Here is a 26,547-nt window from a genome sequence, read left to right on the forward strand (position 1 = left end):
GTTAGTTTTAAATGCTTATATCTTCTGTATGTGAATGTTGATTCATACCAAAATGCATTTTTGCATAGTTGTGTTTGACACATGAAAACGTCTCTGGTTACGTATGTAACTGTTGCTCCCTGAGAAGGGAACGAGATGCTTCGTTTCTCTTGCCATACTTCCTGTGTCCCTGTAATGCCGTCTTTGGCAATATTTCAGATAGCGATATACTTTCTGGTTCCCGCGTCACCCTGTCTTTGTAGTTAAGCCTCACCATTGGTTGAATTTTATATACACATTCAGACGCACTTACCCATGGAGACTTTGTATGTCTTGTAAGTTCATGATTAGAAATGAACTTATGAAGTAAAACAGTTATTATAACAGTTAATAATTGAGTATGATTTTTACAACGCTGTTCGTCAAAAAATGAAAAAGTCTAACGCAACCTCTGGAGTGTGCACGTGTGTTAGAATAATTACCTTGATTAGTTAATTCCTGATAATAAACCCACATTATACTCAAATTTACAGATTCACAGTACATTTATTTCATGCTTTAGTTGACTTCAACAGTAACATTTTCAGCATTTTAGCTAAGCAGTAATGATATTCATCACCTGATAAACGACTATTTACATTCCTGCATTACTACAGTAAAAGTTTGATCTTGAGTAACAGCCGCCACTGTCTAAAATGCATTTTGTTGGACATGTGGTACACTTTATGAAAATTATCTCCCTCTTTTTCTCTTTGTAGATATCAACTCCCAGGTGACCGTACTTGTAAAGGCATTTCTGAGATATAAGGAACTGAATGCTCTTATTCAGAGTATTCGTGTGAACTACCCAAAGATAAAGATCATTGTAGCAGATGACAGTCTTATCCCAGAGATGATTGTTGGTGAAAATATTGAACACTACATAATGCCCCCGGCACAGGTAACATAACAACACGTAATCTTAATGATGCTCCTTGTGTCATTTTGAAAACAAACAATATATGAGGAGCTCAGATGCAAAAGCCCCTTGATGAACAACAGTAATTTTATGATGCAGATAATTTACTCACCACCATGTCATCCGAAATGTTGATGTCTTTCTTTGTTCAGTCGAGAAGAAATTATGTTTTTTGAGGAAAACATTGCAGGATTTTTCTCATTTTAATGGACTTTAATAGAGCCCAACATTTAATACTTAACTCAACACTTAACAGTTTTTTTTCAACGGAGTTTCAAAGGACTATAACAATCCCAAACGAGGTATAAGGGTCTTATCTAGCAAAACGATTGTCATTTTTGACAAGAAAAATAAAAAATATGTACTTTTAAACTTTTCGTCTAGGTCCGGTCCAGCACGACCTAACGTAGGGAGGTCACGTGTTACATATATAAAACGTACATTTGCGGACCATTTTAAACAATAAACTGACACAAAGACATTAATTAGTATCAGTTGACACACAACAACGTCGGAACGGTCCTCTTTCTCAACACTTGTAAACACTGGGGCGGAGTTTCGCGTTCATCCTCTGTGACCTCTTGACGTCATGACGTATTGCGTGGGGTCAGCTGGCGCATCACGACCGGATCTACATGACGAGAAGTTGTGCTTTAAAGGTGTATATTTGTTATTTTTCTTGTCAAAAATGACAATCGTTTTGCTAGATAAGACCCTTATGCCTCGTTTGGGATTGTTTATAGTCCTTTGAAACTGTTAAGTGTTGAGTTAAGTATTAAATGTTGGGCTCTATTAAAGTCCATTAAAATGAGAAAAATCCTGCAATGTTCTCTTCAAAAAAAACATAATTTCTTCTCGACTGAACAAAGAAAGACATCAACATTTTGGATGACATGGTGGTGAGTAAATTATCTGGATTTTTCTTTTAAGAAAATGTACTAATCCTTTAACCAGTCCTCTTTGGCTTAATAGAAAAGAACAGCAAGAAAATGTTTACTTTCCTTGTTTTAAAATGATTCTTTCTAAATGAGCTATCACTTTAAGAAATGGGTCATGGCACACTCTTACCTCTATGTACAGTTGACATTTAAAGGAATAGTTCACAGACAATTCTGTCAGCATTTACAACCCGTACAGTTGTCTCAAGATTGTATACATTTCTTTGCTCTGCTGAACACAAAGGAAGATATTTTAAAGGGACATTCCACTTTTTTTGAAAGTATGCTCATTTTCCAGCTCTCTTAGAGTTAAACATTTGATTCTTACCGTTTTGGAATCCATTCAGCCGATCTCTGGGTCTGGCGGAGCTTAGCACAATCCATTGAATCTGAGCAAATTCCTTGATTATTACGCCAGTTTGAGAGTATAGTTCCTAACCATATTTGCCTAGAAAATCGCAACTTTTAATTTTCTGTCGGTCTTAGTACACGATGTAACTACAAAAGAGTCAAGTTTTAAATAGGAAAAATATAGAAACTCTTTGGTTATTTTTAGCGCGATGCTAATGGTCTAATCAGATTCAATGGATTGTGCTAAGCTATGCTAAAAGTGCTAGGACCATACCCAGGGATCAGCTGAATGGATTCCAAAACGGTAAGAATCAAATGTTTAACACTAGGGGAGCTGGAAAATGAGAATATTAAAAAAGAAGTGGAGTGTCCCTTTAAAGGATGTCTTTCATAGTAGAAAGTCAACGGTGCCCCAAGTGTTTGGTTCTTAACATTTTTCACTTGAGGGTGAGTTAATGATGACAGAATTTTAATTTTGATTTTATTTAATTTAAATATTGGTTTATTCATTATTTGATTTATTATTTATTCAGTTTTTCAGCAGGCTGTATTTCCAGTAGTATGTGAGGATTTTCTTGTGACAGCAATTACTTTAAAATGATTATTTGTTTGTTAAGGGCTGGTTTGCCGGCAGAAATCTGGCATTGTCACAAGTCACGACTAAATACTTCTTATGGGTGGACGATGACTTCGTGTTTCTGAATGAGACGCGTATAGAGAGCTTTGTGGAGATTATGGAAGCCGTTCCTGAATTAGATGTGGTAAGTAAGGCTACTATAGTAAGTGATCGACTTATGAACAGGTGCACTAAAAATTCAATTGTATGTTGCATGCATAGACTTATAAGCTTAACTTTCTCAGGTCGGTGGTCAGGTAGAAGAAGAACCGTTTGCCTTTATATTTAATTATGAAGAAGGGAACAGCGAAGAAGGCGGTTGCATCTCACGTGTTGGAGGTTTTTATGCACCCCTGCCCGGATTTGAAGAGTGTTTCTTCGTCGATGGAGTTGTGAACTACTTTATGGGCCGAACGGATGCCGTGCGTAAGGTCGGTTTTGACCCGTTCCTCAAAAGGGACGGACACAGTGGTAAGTGGACTGTAAAGTATTAAGTGACAGGAATTCTGCCTTTAACCCATCATACCTAAACCTTTGATATGACAATGATCAGCAATAATACTGTGTGTTTTTCCTTAACCTTCAGAATTCTTCATTGATGGACTTGGAGAATTGTTAGTTGTCACCTGTCAAGGTCTCAGAATTGGTCATCAGAAAAAAACGGACACACTCGACTACGGAAAATACAGACATCCTCCAAAAGCTGTTTCACAAAATAAACTGACTCACCATTATTTCAAGAATCATCTAAAATGCATCAACTACTAAAGTACATGTACAGGTGAAATCACAACATCCAGTTTATCTTTAAATGTGATTTGAAATAATCATAATTTGTATAAATTCATTTCGTGTTCCTTAATAAACAACTCGTTATACTGTTTTTTTTCTTTGTTTTTTTGAGTAAACTCTTGTTTCAGTGTCATCTGAGCTTTACACAGTTAAAGGCATCAAATAATATACTTTACAATATCAACAAATCAATAATATTAATGTTTTACAGTATGTTGTTAAACATGACAGACATTAAGTGGTGATATTAATGCCCAGATAGTAAAGGTACGTCTATAAGATGTCTGCTAAAGATCTGGAGATCTGATGTGTAAAAACATCTCACAAAGGTCTGTTTTTTTCCAAATCAGACATCTTCAGTATGTCTACATGACATCTGTCAGAAAGCAGTCTGCAGATGAGGAAACAATAAAAAAACAGATATCAAATAGACATCTCTGAGATATATGTGTGCTATAAACTGATCTATATAAATGACTGGATTGTACATGACATCACAATTGTGCCGCCATATTGGTATGCCCAAACAGTCTATTAAATTAAAAAAATGTTATGAGATTTTAATGGGGACATATCATGAAAATCTGACTGTTTCCATGTTTAAGTGCTATAATTGGGTCCCCAGTGCTTCTATTAACCTAGAAAATGTGAAAAAGATCAACCCAGTAACTTAGTTTTGGTAAACCATTCTCTGCAAGCATGTCGAAAAATATGTCATTGAAATTTGGCTCCAATTGTGATGTCAAAAGGAGATAATAACGCCCCTTAATCTGCACTATCCAATCATGGCACTGCCATTTAGCGCAAAGAGAGAGAGAGAGAGAAAATAATTAACAGCACAATTAAGTTTTAATTTAAACAAACCACCATTATGGCGATCAGTGTTTGCATTTCATCAGATCATTTGCATTTAAAATGACACACCTAAAATGGCACATTTTGCTCACACTTACAAAGTGGCAATTTTAGCATGTTATAATAAATTATCTATATGATATTTTGAGCTAGAACGTCACATACATACTTTGGGGACATCAAAGTTTTATTTTACATTTTAAAAAAGTCTTATTATGCCGCCCTTAGTCCCCATGCGAAGGCTGGGGTTCTTTTTCACAGATGTTTAATGCATTCATCGACATCATGCTCCGAGTGCAGACTTGCGCGCTGAAATCGCTTTACGCCCCAGAAGTCATTGCAGCAAAATGTCACAGGTGACGTTTTAAATGAACGACGGGCGGAACCCGGCTTCCACATTTTAATTGGACGAGGGGCGGAATCCGGCTTCCACACTTCATATCCGGGGTTTCCCCAAAGGCAAAATTAAGCCTGATCACGCTCAGATGGGGCAAATTAACACAGCGGTTGCTAATAGGCTGACGAGGAGAAGAGTCAGGGTATAAAGACACCTTTGCAGACATTAAACGGGGTGTTGTTGGCATACGTTGTGTACGTTGTGTTGCTGCTTTGCAGACGGATCACGCTGGTCGGATCGCTCTCCTGGGGAAGAGAGTGAGAGGCAGTCAGCGAACGAAGGGGTATTGTGGAGTTTATGTAAGGAGGAGTGGACACAGAGCCATCGAGAGCACCGTGAACAGAGGTTATTGGCAACTAAGCGTGAGTAGCCGCTGTGATACTTCTCTGCAAATGTCTTGTTTGAAAGATTACCCTGGTGTGTGTTCTTGTGTTTCGTGAGGTCCCTGGCCCCACTGGAGAGGAGAGCGTGGGTGAGCCGTGGTTGACCAGAAGCGTGGACGAAACACCGGCCGCCAGTAAGCCAGTGGCCCTGTGGGAAAGAGGAAGTGCAGGTGAGCCAGGGAAGTGGTAACCGACACGCCGGGCTTGTGAATACCATACATCTCTCCCTCCCTTGGGATCCAGTTGTTGCCCAACCGATCTCTCGAGGTCGTCGTGGTCAGGCGGCAAGGACGATCTAAAATTCACGTGACGTGGTATAAGAGGGCTGTGGGTGAGTTTCACTGATTGATGGTGTTTACGCTTGACTTGCTGTGCGTATGCTGTGCTTATAGCGTTCGAACTGCCCAGCCTCCGACGAGACGCGAGATGGTGACATCTGTTGCGGCCTGAATCCTATAGAGAGAGAGAGAAAATCAAGCTTTGCGCCCGGGGCGTGACAACGAGAGCTTCGCCTTCTACCTACTTGAACCGGTGGAGCTCCGTGTGGGAACGAGGATCCCCCGGCACTGTGAGTAGCGCAACCTGTGCAATAACCTGTTCTGTGCTTATAGCAACAACCTACCTGAACCAGTGGAGCTCCGTGTGGGAACGAGGATCCCCCGGCACTGTGAGTAACGCAGCTTGTGCAATAACCTGTTCTGTGCTTATAGCAACAACCTACCTGACCCAGTGGAGCTCCGTGTGGGAACGAGGGTCCCCCGGCATTGTGAGTGACGCAGCCTGTGAAATAACCTGTTCTGTGCTTATAGCAACAACCTACCTGAACCAGTGGAGCTCCGTGTGGGAACGAGGATCCCCCGGCACTGTGAGTAACACAACCTGTGGAATAATCTGTTCTGTGCTTATAGCAACAACCTACCTGAACCAGTGGAGCTCCGTGTGGGAACGAGGATCCCCCGGCACTGTGAGTAACGCAGCCTGTGCAATAACCTGTTCTGTGCTTATAGCAACAACCTACCTGAACCAGTGGAGCTCCGTGTGGGAACGAGGATCCCCCGGCACTGTGAGTAACGCAGCCTGTGAAATAACCTGTTCTGTGCTTATAGCAACAACCTACCTGAACCAGTGGAGCTCCGTGTGGGAACGAGGGTCCCCCGGCACTGTGAGTAACGCAGCCTGTGCAATAACCTGTTCTGTGCTTATAGCAACAACCTACCTGAACCAGTGGAGTTCCGTGTGGGAACGAGGATCCCCCGGCACTGTGAGTAACGCAACCTGTGGAATAATCTGTTCTGTGCTGTAGCAACTACCTACCTGAACCAGTGAAGTTCCGTGTGGGAACGAGGATCTCCCGGCACTGTGAGTAACGCAACCTGTGGAAACACCTGTTCTGTGCTTGTAGTAACTACCTACCTGAGCCAGTGAAGCCCCGTGTGGGAACGAGGATCCCCCGGCACTGTGAGTAACGCAACCTGTGGACTAATCTGTTCTATGCTTGCAGCAACTACCTACCTGAACCAGTGAGGCCCTGTGTGGGAACGAGGATCCCCCAGGGCTGCGGACATCAGTGGAGTGTGTGCCCTGGTCTGGCTGTGTTCGATTCTGCCTCCAGGAGAAGCGGAGCGCGCCACGGGTTGTTGAGTCAGAGCCCCGGCCCCCAGTCTTTTCCCCAAGTGGCCCTGGAGGCAAAGAAGAGCCATTAGTTTTAAAGTTCCCTTTTTCCCTTCCCCCTTTCCCCTTTTAAATATTTAATAAAGTTTGTTTTAATTATAGTATACTCGTCTGTCTGGTCATTGGGGTGGTCTTGGGAAACTCCTCGAGGTGGAAGAGTTAAGAGGGGTGTGGCCCAGTAGCATATTCGGGTCCGCCCCCGGGGTGTGACAAAAACAATGCCGGAAGTCAGTGACCAACAGGAAGATCGCACACATCTCAATTCTCACAAGTGCGTTCTATGTTCTCGCGACCTTCTGAGTTCGCTCTTCCAAGGTCGCATGGCAAGACCGATCTCCACGAGAACGCATGTCCGTTCTTTAAGTTCTTGGAATTGAGATGTCTCTCACTAGTGATGGCAAAATGAGGTTTCCTGAACCACTGACGCTTCACGACCTAAGCAGAATTTTATTCATTGTCTGGTTATATAATAAAAAGTATGTATTTTCTGTGTGAATTTTCTTGAGATGTCACACAGTTAAGTGTTTGAAGAAGTATGACCTATACAAGTAGCCTACGACTTTTAGTACAGTAGTCTGGGGTGAGAAAAATGTAAAAAATAAAATTTGTGTGTGTAAAGTGGAACCATTAGTAGTTTTAGTGCTGTGTAGTGCCTATGGGACTGAGGGTACAATGAAAAAAATTGCAACACATCATTTTGGGATTTATTATTGATTTTAATTAAGAAACATTTTTTGTTTAAGTGTGTTGGGATTAATTCCTCTTTTTGGATAAAACCTCTCCAGCCTTGGAAAAGATGCTTTCACATGGAACGGAGGATGCAGGACAACATAAAAATGCCAGTTCCAGCTGGTATAAGTATGGGTACTGATGCTTATGTCATTGCTGCGGTTATACTTGACGTCGTCGCTTAGCATTTTTGACAGCGATCAGCTGTAAAATGTTTTGGTCCTGCTCGATTTTCGTTGACTTTGAGTAAAATAATGTAAATTTTTTCATAAGATCCCCTGGTGTCAATGAGTAAGCATGAAAAGCTTGATGCTGTCGGGAGAACAAGCACCCGTCTCCCGAGTGCCTCCCGCGTAAATTAGATGTTGATGGCTTACATTTCTTTCCCATCACAGGTTTATCAATGCCATCAAAGTATCATTTTGTTTTTGTTTGTTTGTTGATCACGAAGTACAAAGTATTATGAATATATAATACATATGAATATTAACTCCTACTGGAATTTATTGCCACACTTTAATCAGTAAATACATTTATTATATTGACCATTCACAGACATGTTGTCTAAGCTTTATTTGTACACATAATATTAATATTCATCTGAATTTCATCAGCTTGTTGCTTCATTCCAATACTTCATTGACGGAGCTTTTTCCAGAAGCAACTGCTATATGTTTTATTAACCAAAAGATGGCGCTGTTTTCGACACCCTCGTTGAGGCTTCGAATCATGGTTCGAAACAGTAAGATAAGTATCGGTGCTTCATTCGAAGCTTCATTTCCCCATCACTACTAATACAATCTACTACTAATAATAAAGTCTCCTACACTCTGCTTCTACCACTCCTGACACTTATCCAACACTGAAACGCCACAACACCCACAAGGAGGCGCAAATTTCGAAACTTCTTTATAAGAATCGATTTTCAGACCGCACCAATAGGCTGTTCGACTCTATGCGGCGCCGCAAGAACCGACAGCCGGATAATTCTGTAAATAAGACGCTTTAGAGCTTCAAGTTACAACGAAATTAGAGAAACGATCAATATTCATAGTAATATTTTCATCATGTGGGGATTAGGCCGAAGTTTCTTCATCATCGTTCTCTGTATCGACTTAGCATTCCTGTTCTCATTGTTTTATATCGACATTGATGCTTGGAGAAAGACTTCATCAAAGATCCTGAGGTATGTTTCACACTGTGTTGTTGTGGTTGTTTTGCATCTGAAAACTGCTTTACTAAAAACACGAGGTAAAAGTAATAAAACAAGGCTGGAGTGCAGACAATAAAATAACTATTGCTTGATTATAGAAAACAATTTAACTTTCTTATTATTTGAGACACCCACCCGATACATCAGAAAGCTGCTGGTTAAACGTTTAATCAAACGTTATTTAACGTACAACCTGTATTTTTGGCAATATAGTTTGCAGCATTAATGTTTCTTAAATGATTAACATTCTGATAGAAGCGTAATTATATTAAACTTTATGGGGCGGTTTCCCGGACAAGGATTCTTACGAAAATTAACCATGTTTTTTTTGTGGTAAAAGTGTAGTAACCATGGTTTTTTGGTGTATTGATTACTATCAGCAAAACTATGGTTTTACTACACTAACCATGGTTTAACTATGGTTTTTGAAAACCATGGTTGTCAAAACCATGGTTATTCTGTGGTTACCATTGTTTTACTACAGTAACCATGTTTTTTTTTGTTTTAACTGTATTAAAACCATGGTTAATTTTCGTAAGGGTTAGACTAGTCCTAGACTAAAACATTTTTAAAAGCTGTCCAAACTGAAAACAACATGAACTGACATATCTTAAAATACACCAGTGCTCTTTGTTTTGCCTCAAAATTCACACAGGTAATGTTTTTATTAAAGCATGTTGGTTAAAACTAGTTATATTTCCTAATTAAACTAAGGCCTAGTCCTGGATTAAGGCCTAGTCCCACATTGAGGCGGTTTCCCTGACAGGGATTAGAGTAGTCCTAGACTAAAATAAATGTAAGAGTTGTCCAAACTGAAAACAACTTGCACTGACATCTTAAAATACATCAGTGCCCTTTGTTTTGCCTTAAAATAATGAAGTAATGTTGTTGGTAAGGCATGTTTGTTAAAACTAGTTTATTTAAAAAAAAAATTAAACTAAGGCCTAGTTTTGTTTTAAGCTAATCCCCGTCCGGGAAACCACCCCTATAAGTCTTTAGTTTTATTGCAATCAAAGAACTATGTTATTTTCTTTCTCACGAACAAATATATTGTTTTTTAGTTTATTGAAATGCTTGTTTTGTCTTATCCCTGGTTAAGAAACACTCATGTGACTTTAATATAGTTAAAAAAATTCCCTCTTCTAGATTCTCAGGCCTAATTTTTGACAATACCCCTCAGACCTCAGATTTCCTCAGACCAAGGTAAGTCAATGTATTTCACTGATGAAATGACACTTCTGGTTTGCTTGCATCTGTTGCCATTACAGTCTAAATCTTTTCATAGTTTATTTCTTTAAGGCAAAATTTTTATGACATTGTGGGGCGGTTTACCTGGATAGGGTTTAAATTAATCCAGGAATAGAAATTAGTTATATTATTAAGACCTTATGTATACTTTTTACAAACTTACAATAAAACATTACTGGTGTGCATTTTGAAACAAAACAATGCCACTGATATATTTTAAGATATGTTATAAGCGTGTTTTTTGGGCAACTTAAACACGCATTTTAGTCTTGGACTGGACTTGATCTTGACTAGAAAACCGTACCAGTGTAATTTTTTTATGCCCCAGTATAGGACCGTTTTATGACATTCCTTCCTCATGTACCTGCCGAAACAACCAGTCGGCCAGCCAGTTTGTGTCCAAAGATGAATTAGAAGATCTCCAGAGACGTCGAGCAGAAGAATACAGACAACATCAGATCAGGTTCTGCAAGATGCATTATTTTAACCAAGTTCCCATTTTTCTATTGCGCTTTCAAAGTTTTGCAGGGTTTACAGTGCAGTGTCTTTATCAGGCTGTATGGTTCAATAAAGTATTTTTAGGAGAGCATGTAATAAAGTGATAAATTTGCTATAATGCCTTATAAAACGGCTCGATGGAATGCTTGATTCTGATTGGCCGGTCGCGACATTTGCAAGTTTGTTATTTCCAGATAACAACTCACACAAGGTAACCCAGGTGCTGCCAATCATTTTGACAGGTACAGTTGAATATTCACAAAATTATATATAAATATATCTTTTAATTACACATATGACGTTATATTTACAAACGATTAAACCAAATAGTGTGTTTGAACATCTCATCTTATCTTAAAACCGTAAGTAAATGGTTTTCCTCATGGAAGGTCTGCATTCGTGAAAAATTAGCAAATAAAATATTTCAGTATTTAATTTAATTAGTGGTATAATGTACAGGCAGCCAGTTGTTATTGCGAAATAAGCCCCTTCAGTGTGATAAGACCGAGTGTGCCTCATAAATCTTGAAAAGTGAAGCTGCTGGCTGTTTGATCCCCCTGGTGGCTGGCTGCAGTACAAGTCATAAACCCCGCCCTCTCCATTCAAACGAATGGGACTCTGCTCTAAATAAAAAAAAAATTCCGAAAGATGGTTTTGGTCCTTTCAAGTAGTTGTTATCATGCTGATATTCAAGTGTTCATTTTTGTGATAAGTTTAATTTTAGCTAGTAATTTGATGCTATAGAAACAGGGTGTGTCGATATGATTGCCGTTGTTGAATTGGTCGCGCAAACGTTTGGGCGTAAGTTTGATATCGCGGCTCCGCCTCTGGCTCCACTGACGAATCCATCTGCGCAGGCATTGGCTCCAAACTGACGTTTTTACGTAACATGCCGGTGACCATGGTCGGACATTTTTGGCTTCAATTCATTACAATGGAGTGAGGCGATGTCGCGTCATCCATCTTTTTTTACAGTCTATGGATAAGACCCTCCGCTTCCAGACAGCAGTGGCGTTTTTACCATTTTGGGGGCCCTAAGCAAAGTCTGAGGACATGGGGGGCCGTAAAGTAGCTATATGAGGGACATTGCTTGTGAAGTAGCTATATATGCGCACTAGCGAGGATGCTTTTCCGTGCTCAATTATTCTGCGTGCATACTCGCACATCTATCGCTTGCACGTGGTTTATATGCATGGCTTAGCCCACATCTATGGATTCCAAAGCATGGTCCCCTGCTGATATTTTTTCTCAATTTACAGCAGCTTTATATACTATTTTTTTAATAATTTGAAACTCTAACATAACAAATTTTGACAATGACCCAATAATAGGCAAAATATGTTTGCTGTAATCCAATAACTATGAAGCTACACGTCTTACTTCTGACGTCTTAAAATAAATCGTATATCAATCTACAAAAAAGGGATATGTGCAATGAGCGAGTTTTTTTTTCAAAGTTTTAATTCACTGTGATGAAATGTACTTTAAATACAACGTTACCAACGACAGCGTCCAGCAGAGCAGGCAGACTAGATCAGAGCGCTAACAGTAGCCGTTAGCCATGCAGATAATATATCAGTTGATATATCATCACATAACTATAAATATACACTTTTACAGTAATAACGAAGGCACTGTAATAATAAACACTTTGAAAAATGTGTTTACTGTGGAGAGATTCAGCATATTAATTTGCCTTCAACTTTAATCTCTCATTCGTTTTCACTGGAGTGGGGGACTGGAGAGTTTAAAGCTGAATGTCGCCACCTAGCGTACTGGATGAATTCATTTTACAGATCTAAAAAGATTCAGGGCTTTTGAAAAAACATTAGAGGCTTGAGGCCCAGAAGCCACCCCCTCACTCCGCCCCTGGGTACGAATAAACGCAACATACTTTCGAAGCTATGCTTCACGATAGAGATTAATTGTGTTTAACTAGAATCTTGTCCTTGTATGACTCAAGCAGGACAGGTAGAGAGAATGATGTTCTTGTTCTTGCCCCTCCCAACACTCCGCTCCAGTATCCAATCAGAGGATTCAGAGTTACTCCCATGACTAAAACTCTTATTCCTGGTGAGTTGAAATACTGATGCTTTTCTGTGTGATTTCTAATGATCTCACATTTTGACAAAAGCACACACTGTAAAAAATGTTGCTGTAGTTATGCAGTAAGTTGTTAGTACACAACTCAAATAACACCCTCATGCACGGAACCAAAAAGGTTGATAAGGATTTCTGGTTCCCAGAATGTTTTCCAATGAGGCATTTATTTTAGTTTTTTTCTGTATAGACAGACTTTAATGTTTAATGTTAGTTTTACTTTGAACAAACTGTTGCCATTAAATAACAAACTTAAATCTACAGTAAGTTACTGGCAAACAGCTGCTAATAATACTGTAATTTCTACAGATATTTTTACAGTGCATCTACAAGGTTAGAAAGTGACAAAGTTTTTTTTTTTATAAAAATGTATTTTAAATGTATTTTTTACACGTAATCAAGAAATCTTTCACTCTTACGTGAATTGTTAGGTCTATCTGTACAAACACAAAACAGAGAACTTTACAAGGTTTGTTTGGCTAAATACAGATTTTTGCTAATGGTGGAGGGTTGCTTTTATTACTTATATCAATCATTTGAGGTGTCTCAGTATGGGGTTTAGCTCTCTTTATATAAAACAAAGCTCCAATGGACTCTATGCACGCTTAACTTATTTCTATGTAAAGTAAACAAGCGTCAACAAAATTTGCTGTGTTATTTTGGCTGTTTTGGCAACCAACGTATCATAGAGCTAGTAGGAAGTAGTCCAGCATCCTGAGATTTCACCGGAAATACATCAGCGCCCCCGTGCATAGAATCCATTGTAGAATTTTGCATCTCGATCTAATCTGTAATCATTTAAAGGCACTCTAAGCGAATCTGTGTAACTTCACTTTTTGTTGATGTTTGAACTGTTTTCAAACAAACAGAGCGTAGCTAACTCCTCCCCCTCCCTTCCGTGCCTTCATGAACGCGCCTAACCCCCACCCCCAAATCCTTCTTGTCGTTTATTGGCTGGAACACTTTCTTATGTTTCGTGATGGTAGGTTTGGCCACTGTGTTTTTATTGCAGTTTGTGGAGCCTAGGCTGTCTACAGAGATCGCGCTTTTTTACAGTTTGATCAGTGGTCAGGCAGCAAGCAGATAGTGAAGAGATGTTTGCTGTATGTAACAAAAATGTTTTATGGTCTAAAAAGCGTGAATTCGCTTAGAGTACCTTTAATGTGAGTCAGATTCTTGAATCCATATTTCCAATCTTAAGGTCAAGGTTTTTTTTGTGAGTGCATTTTTTAAACTTTAGTTTTGGTTTAGTGTAAGGTTGCTGTTACAGCATAAATAATACCTGCAAAATGATAAAGCTCAAAATTCACTGCCAGGCAATATATTTTTTTTCCCAGAATTCGCTGTTCAAAGCTTACAGCGAACGGCTGGTTTGGACTACAATCCTCTACTTGCCGGTTGAATGACGTCAATATAAGAGTGTTTGACTAAACTCCACTCACAGGAATACATCAATCGCCAGCTAAGCTCAAGCGTCTCAGGCTAAGCTAAGCTGTTGTCGAATCACAACACACTAAACAAGCTACACAAACAGAACTCGTTACGTATTTCTGAAAAAGGGACTTGACAAAATTAGGAAGACATCAGACCGTTTTAAGACAGTGGAAACAGCGGTATAGAGATATGTAAATTGTGTGAAAAACTGTATTTGAGATATGAACACGTGTTATATTGTGCATTGTAAACACAACCACCAAGGCTTCGAAAACACAGGAAAAATGTGACCTTTAAAATACTTCATCTGCCTGTGGGTTACCATATATTGCAGGTACATTGTGGGCCAGATTTACTAACGACTTTTGTCAGCGCAACGACTGTCAGGATTTATTAAGGATGCACAGTGAAAAAATAGCCATGGAAAGGCGTGAACATGAACCAGAAGTTATGTTTTGTCACAACACTAGAAAGAAGCTCAGTTGTAGGCGAGAAGCGATTTCTGTAAAAATATATCACCCTTTGCATGAGCGTTGTAACTTTGCACGTTGTTAATGCTCAAACAGCAACATTACACACTAAATGTAAAAAAAGTGAAATAATAATCAAGGACCCCTTTAAAAAAGTCATTTAAGTGGGTCATAAATGAAAGTTTGTAAAAGAGCTCATAAGATGTCAAACTTGTTCAGGTGTCACTGAGGGTACAGAAGGGTCTGCTGTCAGTAATGGATGTTAAGGAGGATACGATTGTTTTTGGCCAGAATGAGGGAAATCTGACCATCTCGTCCAGTAGCCTTGAACATCTCAATGAGCTGCTGAGCAGAGTGACCTACACCAGCACCATCTTCCACATCAAAACTGAAGATCTCGGTAAGAATCGTCTAGGGATACTTCAAACATCATGCTACTCTTTTTGTAACTTTCTATATTTAAAAGTTGCTTATCCTTACATATCTCATTCAATGTGTGTTTTAATTTGCATTTTACTGCTTGTCCATAGCTTACTTCTCTTTTGAGAACCATGAGGTCATATTCCCCATTGAGATCAGACGTCAGTCAGTTCCTTATCTTTATGACCCAGGGAAAGGTGAGAACAAGCCATGTTTTCATGTTTGTCTTTATATAATAAATGGTCTTTCATGTAACTAGTGCAGTCCAGTTTTTCAAGAAGTAACAACTAAGACGAACTAGGCTTGCCGCGATAGTCGGTGAAACGGTGATAACCGGTGCTTCAGCCTCTCACCGGTTATATCACTTGCCCACCGCGACACCGTCTTTCACCGTCGTTTTGATATTTTCATGTAATTAAATCATTTAGTTTCGTTAGAGAGAGCAAACACTTAAAACTGAAAGTGTCTGTTGTCTGAATTCACCGGAGCTGAACGCGTGTCACAGAGCAGCCGCAGGTGTCAGATTTCATTTATTCCTGTCAGAGTTTGCAAGGCGAGCTGACTGACCAGATGATGACAGAAGCCGCGTGCTTTGCTCGTTTTTGTTATAATATACATATATGATGTTTAATATAAGCGAGATTGTTTTGTTGTTGTGTTTTTCATCAAGAAAAACATTAAACCCATCATTCAAGCAGCGCTTTTATGGAGAAGTAGCCGGTTGCTCTGCTTGGGACTGGCGGGTTCTGTGAGAATTACCTGCGCACATTGACTCAAGCACTTAAGTAAACAAGCTGTTGCACTCACATTGCACGCAAATTCATAGGCGATTTAACGCAGCTTACGCAAGCGATGCATTTAAACAGTTGCGTAATTCAAAAGTGAAAGTAAAATGTGCACGTCTGCATGCGCATTTATAAGCCCCTCCCACTCGGTGAAACCGGGATCACCGGGCTTGTGACGCGCCGATTAACCGGTGAGAAAATTCTGTCACCGCGGCAACCCTAAGACGAACTAACAACTAATAAAGAAAATAACTTATGGACTTTATTTACATTACAGCCATGATTTATTGTGTTTTTAATTGCCACTAGTAAGTGTTAGTAGATGGAGGCGCCTTACGTATTCTAAAATCAGTGGTTGCTGGTCAATAGGGGGCGCTGGGGCACCGTCACCTTTAAGTTGGCCAGAGCAGGAAGCTACTTTACCATGTTACCAAAAAGTAGTTGTACTATTTTACTATCGGTCATGTTATAATTTAAAAGTTAAAACTGTATTTCGTTGTGTGTGTCTGATGCGCCATCTAAACGAGTGTGTATGTAGGTCAGTAAACGATTGAGCTCTAATTGGCTTGTTTCAGATCGTCCTTGGGGCGCAGCACTGTGCGCCCCAAACCCTCCCACTTATGTTGTAAGGGAAGAGTAAGGAAACTTCGAGCTGTTGTGAGGGAACACGTGCTTGTGCTGAGCTATTTAAGCAAAAAGGAAAGTACTGGCTTTTGATTAGAGAACTTTACTGTGTGTGTGTGTGTGTGCATGCGTGTGTGTCAGAGGTTGCGTTAACCGAAAAATTTTCGTCTTGAAAAGGAGAACCTTTACAATGGTAAGAAAATAGGACAAAACAGTTAAGTAACCAATACGTGACAATGACACGTAAACAGAAATTTGTGACAATATCACAAAAAAGAATCAAAAAGTTACGTGACTATAGCACAAAAATTCGTCAGACTGGGCTGGAATAATTACCTTGATTAGTTCATTTCTGATAATAAACCCACATTATACACAAATTTACACATTCACAGTACATTAGCATTTTAGCTAAGCAGTAATGATATTCATCACCTGATAAACGGCTATTTACAGTCCTGCATTACTACAGTAAAAGTTTGATTTTAAGTAACAGCCACCACTGTCTAAAATGCATTTGATTGGACACGTGGTACACTTTATGAAAACCTAAATCTCTCTCTCTCTCTTTGTAGATATCAACTCCCAGGTGACTGTACTTGTTAAGGCATTTCTGAGATATAAGGAACTGAATGCTCTTATTCAAAGTATTCGTGTGAACTACCCAAAGATAAAGATCATTGTAGCAGATGACAGTCTTGACCCAGAGATGGTTGTTGGTGAAAATATCGAACACTACATAATGCCCCCGGCACAGGTAACATAACACGTAATCTTAATGATGCTCCTTGTGTCATTTTGAAAACAATATATGAGGAGCTCAGATGCAAAAGCCGCTTGTTGAACAACAGTAATTTTATGATGCTTTAACTTAACCAGTCCTCTTTGGCTTAATGGAAAAGGACAGCAAGAAAATGTTTAATTTGTGTTTCAAAATTATTCATTTTAAATGAGCTATCACTTTAAGAAATAGGTCATGGCACACTCTTACTGTATGTACAGTTGAAATTTAAAGGAATAGTTCACAGACAATTCTGTCAGCATTTACAACCCATACAGTTGTCCCAAGATTGTATAAATGTATTTGCTCTGCTGAACACAAATTAAGATATTTTAAAGGATGTCTTCCATAGAAGTCAATGGTGCCCCAAGTCTTTGGTTCTTAAAATGTTTCACTTGAGGGTGAGTTAATGATGACAGAATTTTAATTTGTCGGTAAGTATTGGCATTTGATTTATTATTCATTCAGTTTTTCAGCAGGCTGTATTTCCAGTAGTATGTGAGGATTCAGTAAGCCAGTAAGATGCCAATTTGAAGCGTCCTTATAAGTCCCGGACAACAGGTTTAAATGCATGCAAGGTCAAAAAACACTGTCATTTTCTCAAAATATAAATTTAAAATTACCCCATTTCTCAGAGATCCCCAAACGATTCGTGTGAAGCTGTTCAACAACTCAGTCTGCCTACACCCCCCCCCCCCTTTAGTAGCCTAATCAGCAAATGACACAGTCTCCGCACAGATCAGTGGCACAGACCAATAATAGTGCAACATGTATTGACCTAGTTCTAATGTGATTTACTGAGAAGATATTATCGACATCAATACACATCATTATTCCAAGCAATAAAATTGACGACAGAAACTAACATTTTACACTCATTTAAGCAAGTATGTAAGCTAACCGAACCATAGCAAAAATGTGAACACTTAAGTTAGTGCACATGCGTTAGCCGCTTGCTAACGTGACTCTCTGACAGTATATTAAAAGTTTAAAAAACATAAAAACTATACTCATACTTACAGGTTGTGGACACATCTTGTTCCAAATAAAGTGGGTAATGAACCATCTTTCATTGCCAAACGTCTAGTAAATCCCTTTGTGAAAAAGTAATTTTAACCACTGATTCTTCACAGCCAAACGTTTAGTAAATCCTTCTGTGAAAAAGTAGTTTTAAGCACTGATTCTTCACAGCCAAACGTTTAGTAAATCCCTCCTTGAAAAAGTAATTTTAACCATTGATTCTTCACAGTCAAACGTTTAGTATATCCCTCCGTGAAAAAGTAATTTTAACCACTGATTCTTCACAGCCAAACGTTTAGTATATCCCTCCGTGAAAAAGTAATTTTAACCACTGATTCTTCACAGTCAAACGTTTAGTAAATCCCTCCGTGAAAAAGTAATTTTAACCACTGATTCTTCACAGCCAAACGTTTAGTAAATCCCTCCTTGAAAAAGTAATTTTAACCATTGATTCTTCACAGCCAAACGTTTAGTAAATCCCTCCTTGAAAAAGTAATTTTAACCATTGATTCTTCACAGTCAAACGTTTAGTATATCCCTCCGTGAAAAAGTAATTTTAACCACAGATTCTTCACAGCCAAACGTTTAGTAAATCCCTCCGTGAAAAAGTAATTTTAACCACTGATTCTTCGCAGCCAAACGTCTAGTAAATCCCTCCTTGAAAAAGTAATTTTAACCACTGATTCTTCGCGGCCAAACGTTTAGTAAATCCCTCCTTGAAAAAGTAATTTTAACCACTGATTCTTCGCAGCCAAACGTTTAGTAAATCCCTCCTTGAAAAAGTAATTTTAACAACTGATTCTTCGCGGCCAAACGTTTAGTAAATCCCTCCTTGAAAAAGTAATTTTAACAACTGATTCTTCGCAGCCAAACGTTTAGTAAATCCCTCCTTGAAAAAGTAATTTTAACAACTGATTCTTCACAGCCAAACGTTTAGTAAATCCCTCCTTGAAAAAGTCATTTTAACCACTGATTCTTCACAGCCAAACGTTTAGTATATCCCTCCGTAAAAAAGTAATTTTAACCACTGATTCTTCACAGCCAAACGTTTAGTATATCCCTCCTTGAAAAAGTAATTTTAACCATTGATTCTTCACAGTCAAACGTTTAGTATATCCCTCCGTGAAAAAGTAATTTTAACCACAGATTCTTCACAGCCAAACGTTTAGTAAATCCCTCCGTGAAAAAGTAATTTTAACCACTGATTCTTCGCAGCCAAACGTCTAGTAAATCCCTCCTTGAAAAAGTAATTTTAACCACTGATTCTTCGCAGCCAAACGTTTAGTAAATCCCTCCTTGAAAAAGTAATTTTAACAACTGATTCTTCGCGGCCAAACGTTTAGTAAATCCCTCCTTGAAAAAGTAATTTTAACAACTGATTCTTCGCGGCCAAACGTTTAGTAAATCCCTCCTTGAAAAAGTAATTTTAACAACTGATTCTTCGCGGCCAAACGTTTAGTAAATCCCTCCTTGAAAAAGTAATTTTAACAACTGATTCTTCACGGGCAAACGTCTAGTAAATCCCTCCGTGAAAAAGTAATTTTAACAACTGATTCTTCACGGCCTAACGTCTAGTAAATCCCTCCGTGAAAAAGTAATTTTAACAACTGATTCTTCACGGCCAAACGTCTAGTATATCCCTCCGTGAAAAAGTAATTTTAACCACTGATTCTTCACAGCCAAACGTTTAGTAAATCCCTCCTTGAAAAAGTAATTTTAACCACTGATTCTTCACAGCCAAACGTTTAGTAAATCCCTCCGTGAAAAAGTAATTTTAACCACTGATTCTTCACGGCCAAACGTTTAGTATATCCCTCCTTGAAAAAGTAATTTTAACCACTGATTCTTCACGGCCAAACGTTTAGTATATCCCTCCTTGAAAAAGTAATTTTAACCACTGATTCTTCACAGTCAAACGTTTAGTATATCCCTCCGTAAAAAAGTAATTTTAACCACTGATTCTTCACAGCCAAACGTTTAGTATATCCCTCCTTGAAAAAGTAATTTTAACCACTGATTCTTCACAGCCAAACGTTTAGTAAATCCCTCCGTGAAAAAGTAATTTTAACCACTGATTCTTCACAGTCTAACGTTTAGTAAATCCCTCCGTGAAAAAGTAATTTTAACCACTGATTCTTCACAGTCTAACGTTTAGTATATCCCTCCTTGAAAAAGTAATTTTAACCACTGATTCTTCAAAGCCAAAGGTTTAGTAAATCCCTCCTTGAAAAAGTAATTTTAACCACTGATTCTTCACAGTCAAACGTTTAGTATATCCCTCCTTGAAAAAGTAATTTTAACCACTGATTCTTCACAGTCAAACGTTTAGTATATCCCTCCTTGAAAAAGTAATTTTAACCACTGATTCTTCACGGCCAAACGTTTAGTAAATCCCTCCATGAAAAAGTAATTTTAACCACTGATTCTTCACAGTCTAACGTTTAGTATATCCCTCCGTACAAAAGTAATTTTAACCACTGATTCTTCACAGCCAAAGGTTTAGTAAATCCCTCCTTGAAAAAGTAATTTTAACCACTGATTCTTCACAGTCAAACGTTTAGTATATCCCTCCTTGAAAAAGTAATTTTAACCACTGATTCTTCACAGTCAAACGTTTAGTATATCCCTCCGTGAAAAAGTAATTTTAACCACTGATTCTTCACGGCCAAACGTTAAGTAAATCCCTCCATGAAAAAGTAATTTTAACCACTGATTCTTCACAGTCAAACGTTTAGTATATCCCTCCGTGAAAAAGTAATTTTAACCACTGATTCTTCACGGCCAAACGTTTAGTAAATCCCTCCATGAAAAAGTAATTTTAACCACTGATTCTTCACAGTCAAACGTTTAGTATATCCCTCTTTACAAAAGTAATTTTAACCATTGATTCTTCACAGTCAAACGTTTAGTATATCCCTCCTTGAAAAAGTAATTTTAACCACTGATTCTTCACAGTCAAATGTTTAGTAAATCCCTCCTTGAAAAAGTAATTTTAACCACTGATTCTTCACGGCCAAACGTTTAGTAAATCCCTCCATGAAAAAGTAATTTTAACCACTGATTCTTCACAGTCAAACGTTTAGTATATCCCTCCTTGAAAAAGTAATTTTAACCACTGATTCTTCACAGTCAAATGTTTAGTAAATCCCTCCTTGAAAAAGTAATTTTAACCACTGATTCTTCACAGTCAAACGTTTAGTATATCCCTCCTTGAAAAAGTAATTTTAACCACTGATTCTTCACGGCCAAACGTTTAGTAAATCCCTCCTTGAAAAAGTAATTTTAACCACTGATTCTTCACGGCCAAACGTTTAGTAAATCCCTCCTTGAAAAAGTAATTTTAACCACTGATTCTTCACGGCCAAACGTTTAGTAAATCCCTCCTTGAAAAAGTAATTTTAACCACTGATTCTTCACAGTCAAACGTTTAGTATATCCCTCCTTGAAAAAGTAATTTTAACCACTGATTCTTCACAGTCAAACGTTTAGTATATCCCTCCGTGAAAAAGTAATTTTAACCACTGATTCTTCACGGCCAACCGTTTAGTAAATCCCTCCATGAAAAAGTAATTTTAACCACTGATTCTTCACAGTCTAACGTTTAGTATATCCCTCCGTAAAAAAGTAATTTTAACCACTGATTCTTCACAGTCAAACGTTTAGTATATCCCTCCTTGAAAAAGTAATTTTAACCACTGATTCTTCACGGCCAAACGTTTAGTATATCCCTCCGTACAAAAGTAATTTTAACCACTGATTCTTCACAGCCAAAGGTTTAGTAAATCCCTCCTTGAAAAAGTAATTTTAACCACTGATTCTTCACAGTCAAACGTTTAGTATATCCCTCCTTGAAAAAGTAATTTTAACCACTGATTCTTCACAGTCAAACGTTTAGTATATCCCTCCGTGAAAAAGTAATTTTAACCACTGATTTTTCACAGCCAAACGTTTAGTAAATCCCTCCATGAAAAAGTAATTTTAACCACTGATTCTTCACAGTCAAACGTTTAGTATATCCCTCCGTACAAAAGTAATTTTACCCACTGATTCTTCACAGCCAAAGGTTTAGTAAATCCCTCCTTGAAAAAGTAATTTTAACCACTGATTCTTCACAGTCAAACGTTTAGTATATCCCTCCTTGAAAAAGTAATTTTAACCACTGATTCTTCACAGTCAAACGTTTAGTATATCCCTCCGTGAAAAAGTAATTTTAACCACTGATTCTTCACGGCCAAACGTTTAGTAAATCCCTCCTTGAAAAAGTAATTTTAACCACTGATTCTTCACAGTCAAACGTTTAGTATATCCCTCCGTACAAAAGTAATTTTAACCACTGATTCTTCACAGCCAAAGGTTTAGTAAATCCCTCCTTGAAAAAGTAATTTTAACCACTGATTCTTCACAGTCAAACGTTTAGTATATCCCTCCTTGAAAAAGTAATTTTAACCACTGATTCTTCACAGTCAAACGTTTAGTATATCCCTCCGTGAAAAAGTAATTTTAACCACTGATTCTTCACGGCCAAACGTTTAGTAAATCCCTCCATGAAAAAGTAATTTTAACCACTGATTCTTCACAGTCAAACGTTTAGTATATCCCTTCGTACAAAAGTAATTTTAACCATTGATTCTTCACAGTCAAACGTTTAGTATATCCCTCCTTGATAAAGTAATTTTAACCACTGATTCTTCACAGTCAAACGTTTAGTATATCCCTCCTTGAAAAAGTAATTTTAACCACTGATTCTTCACAGTCAAACGTTTAGTATATCCCTCCGTGAAAAAGTAATTTTAACCACTGATTCTTCACGGCCAAACGTTTAGTAAATCCCTCCTTGAAAAAGTAATTTTAACCACTGATTCTTCACAGTCAAACGTTTAGTATATCCCTCCGTACAAAAGTAATTTTAACCACTGATTCTTCACAGCCAAAGGTTTAGTAAATCCCTCCTTGAAAAAGTAATTTTAACCACTGATTCTTCACAGTCAAACGTTTAGTATATCCCTCCTTGAAAAAGTAATTTTAACCACTGATTCTTCACAGTCAAACGTTTAGTATATCCCTCCGTGAAAAAGTAATTTTAACCACTGATTCTTCACGGCCAAACGTTTAGTAAATCCCTCCATGAAAAAGTAATTTTAACCACTGATTCTTCACAGTCAAACGTTTAGTATATCCCTCCGTACAAAAGTAATTTTAACCATTGATTCTTCACAGTCAAACGTTTAGTATATCCCTCCTTGATAAAGTAATTTTAACCACTGATTCTTCACAGTCAAACGTTTAGTATATCCCTCCGTACAAAAGTAATTTTAACCACTGATTCTTCACAGCCAAAGGTTTAGTAAATCCCTCCTTGAAAAAGTAATTTTAACCACTGATTCTTCACAGTCAAACGTTTAGTATATCCCTCCTTGAAAAAGTAATTTTAACCACTGATTCTTCACAGTCAAACGTTTAGTATATCCCTCCGTGAAAAAGTCATTTTAACCACTGATTCTTCACAGTCAAACGTTTAGTATATCCCTCCTTGAAAAAGTAATTTTAACCACTGATTCTTCACAGTCAAACGTTTAGTATATCCCTCCTTGAAAAAGTAATTTTAACCACTGATTCTTCACGGCCAAACGTTTAGTAAATCCCTCCGTGAAAAAGTAATTATAACAACTGATTCTTCACGGCCAAACGTTTAGTATATCCCTCCTTGAAAAAGTAATTTTAACCATTGATTCTTCACAGTCAAACGTTTAGTAAATCCCTCCTTGAAAAAGTAATTTTAACCACTGATTCTTCACGGCCAAACGTTTAGTAAATCCCTCCTTGAAAAAGTAATTTTAACCACTGATTCTTCACAGTCAAACGTTTAGTATATCCCTCCTTGAAAAAGTAATTTTAACCACTGATTCTTCACAGTCAAACGTTTAGTATATCCCTCCGTGAAAAAGTAATTTTAACCACAGATTCTTCACAGTCAAACGTTTAGTATATCCCTCCGTGAAAAAGTAATTTTAACCACTGATTCTTCACAGTCAAACGTTTAGTATATCCCTCCTTGAAAAAGTAATTTTAACCACTGATTCTTCACAGTCAAACGTTTAGTATATCCCTCCGTACAAAAGTAATTTTAACCACTGATTCTTCACAGTCAAACGTTTAGTATATCCCTCCTTGAAAAAGTAATTTTAACCACTGATTCTTCACAGTCAAACGTTTAATATATCCCTCCTTGAAAAAGTAATTTTAACCACTGATTCTTCACAGTCAAACGTTTAGTATATCCCTCCTTGAAAAAGTAATTTTAACCACTGATTCTTCACAGTCAAACATTTAGTAAATCCTTCTGTGAAAAAGTAATTTTAACCACTGATTCTTCACAGCCAAACGTTTAGTATATCCCTCCGTGAAAAAGTAATTTTAACCACAGATTCTTCACAGTCAAACGTTTAGTATATCCCTCCTTGAAAAAGTAATTTTAACAACTGATTCTTCACGGCCAAACGTTTAGTAAATCCCTCCATGAAAAAGTAATTTTAACAACTGATTCTTCACAGTCTAACGTTTAGTATATCCCTCCGTGAAAAAGTAATTTTAACCACTGATTCTTCACAGCCAAACGTTTAGTAAATCCCTCAATGAAAAAGTAATTTTAACAACTGATTCTTCACAGTCTAACGTTTAGTATATCCCTCCGTGAAAAAGTAATTTTAACAACTGATTCTTCGCAGCCAAACGTTTAGTAAATCCTTCTGTGAAAAAGTAATTTTAACCACTGATTCTTCACAGCCAAACGTTTAGTATATCCCTCCGTGAAAAAGTAATTTTAACAACTGATTCTTCGCAGCCAAACATCTAGTAAATCCCTCCTTGAAAAAGTAATTTTAACCACTGATTCTTCACAGTCAAACGTTTAGTAAATCCTTCTGTGAAAAAGTAATTTTAACCACTGATTCTTCACAGTCAAACGTTTAGTATATCCCTCCGTGAAAAAGTAATTTTAACCACTGATTCTTCACAGTCAAACGTTTAGTATATCCCTCCTTGAAAAAGTAATTTTAACAACTGATTCTTCGCAGCCAAACATCTAGTAAATCCCTCCTTGAAAAAGTAATTTTAACCACTGATTCTTCACAGCCAAACGTTTAGTATATCCCTCCGTGAAAAAGTAATTTTAACAACTGATTCTTCGCAGCCAAACATCTAGTAAATCCCTCCTTGAAAAAGTAATTTTAACCACTGATTCTTCACAGTCAAACGTTTAGTATATCCCTCCGTGAAAAAGTAATTTTAACCACAGATTCTTCACAGTCAAACGTTTAGTATATCCCTCCTTGAAAAAGTAATTTTAACAACTGATTCTTCACGGCCAAACGTTTAGTAAATCCCTCCGTGAAAAAGTAATTATAACAACTGATTCTTCACGGCCAAACGTTTAGTATATCCCTCCTTGAAAAAGTAATTTTAACCATTGATTCTTCACAGTCAAACGTTTAGTATATCCCTCCTTGAAAAAGTAATTTTAACCACTGATTCTTCACAGTCTAACGTTTAGTATATCCCTCCGTGAAAAAGTAATTTTAACCACTGATTCTTCACAGCCAAACGTTTAGTAAATCCCTCCGTGAAAAAGTAATTTTAACAACTGATTCTTCACAGTCTAACGTTTAGTAAATCCCTCCGTGAAAAAGTAATTTTAACAACTGATTCTTCACAGTCAAACGTTTAGTATATCCCTCCGTGAAAAAGTAATTTTAACCACTGATTCTTCACAGTCAAACGTTTAGTATATCCCTCCTTGAAAAAGTAATTTTAACAACTGATTCTTCGCAGCCAAACATCTAGTAAATCCCTCCTTGAAAAAGTAATTTTAACCACTGATTCTTCACAGCCAAACGTTTAGTATATCCCTCCGTGAAAAAGTAATTTTAACAACTGATTCTTCGCAGCCAAACATCTAGTAAATCCCTCCTTGAAAAAGTAATTTTAACCACTGATTCTTCACAGTCAAACGTTTAGTATATCCCTCCGTGAAAAAGTAATTTTAACCACAGATTCTTCACAGTCAAACGTTTAGTATATCCCTCCTTGAAAAAGTAATTTTAACAACTGATTCTTCACGGCCAAACGTTTAGTAAATCCCTCCATGAAAAAGTAATTTTAACAACTGATTCTTCACGGCCAAATGTTTAGTATATCCCTCCTTGAAAAAGTAATTTTAACCACTGATTCTTCACGGCCAAACGTTTAGTAAATCCCTCCGTGAAAAAGTAATTATAACAACTGATTCT

The 26,547-nt window shown here is 37.7% G+C and overlaps 1 protein-coding gene across 3 annotated transcripts in view; it reads left to right on the forward strand.

The window, feature by feature from the left end:
- Positions 1-26,547, forward strand: part of LOC129433868 (beta-1,4 N-acetylgalactosaminyltransferase 2-like) — a 70,566-nt gene that overhangs the window by 31,274 nt on the left and 12,745 nt on the right. The window contains exons 1-8 of one of the 3 annotated variants that reach the window (XM_073864680.1): positions 8,576-8,855; positions 10,029-10,085; positions 10,459-10,593; positions 12,595-12,701; positions 13,160-13,197; positions 14,852-15,032; positions 15,163-15,249; positions 17,037-17,218. In XM_073864680.1, coding sequence (XP_073720781.1) covers positions 8,737-8,855; positions 10,029-10,085; positions 10,459-10,593; positions 12,595-12,701; positions 13,160-13,197; positions 14,852-15,032; positions 15,163-15,249; positions 17,037-17,218 — 906 coding nt within the window. In that variant the 5' untranslated portion in view covers positions 8,576-8,736. Of the gene's footprint in view, positions 1-737; positions 920-2,843; positions 2,988-3,087; positions 3,314-3,428; positions 8,856-10,028; positions 10,086-10,458; positions 10,594-12,594; positions 12,702-13,159; positions 13,198-14,851; positions 15,033-15,162; positions 15,250-17,036; positions 17,219-26,547 lie in introns of those variants that run through there. The other 2 variants (XM_073864681.1, XM_073864679.1) reach the window with 2 other exon arrangements.

This window comes from Misgurnus anguillicaudatus, unplaced genomic scaffold (assembly GCF_027580225.2).
Source record: "Misgurnus anguillicaudatus unplaced genomic scaffold, ASM2758022v2 HiC_scaffold_27, whole genome shotgun sequence".
Taxonomy (NCBI): domain Eukaryota; kingdom Metazoa; phylum Chordata; class Actinopteri; order Cypriniformes; family Cobitidae; genus Misgurnus; species Misgurnus anguillicaudatus.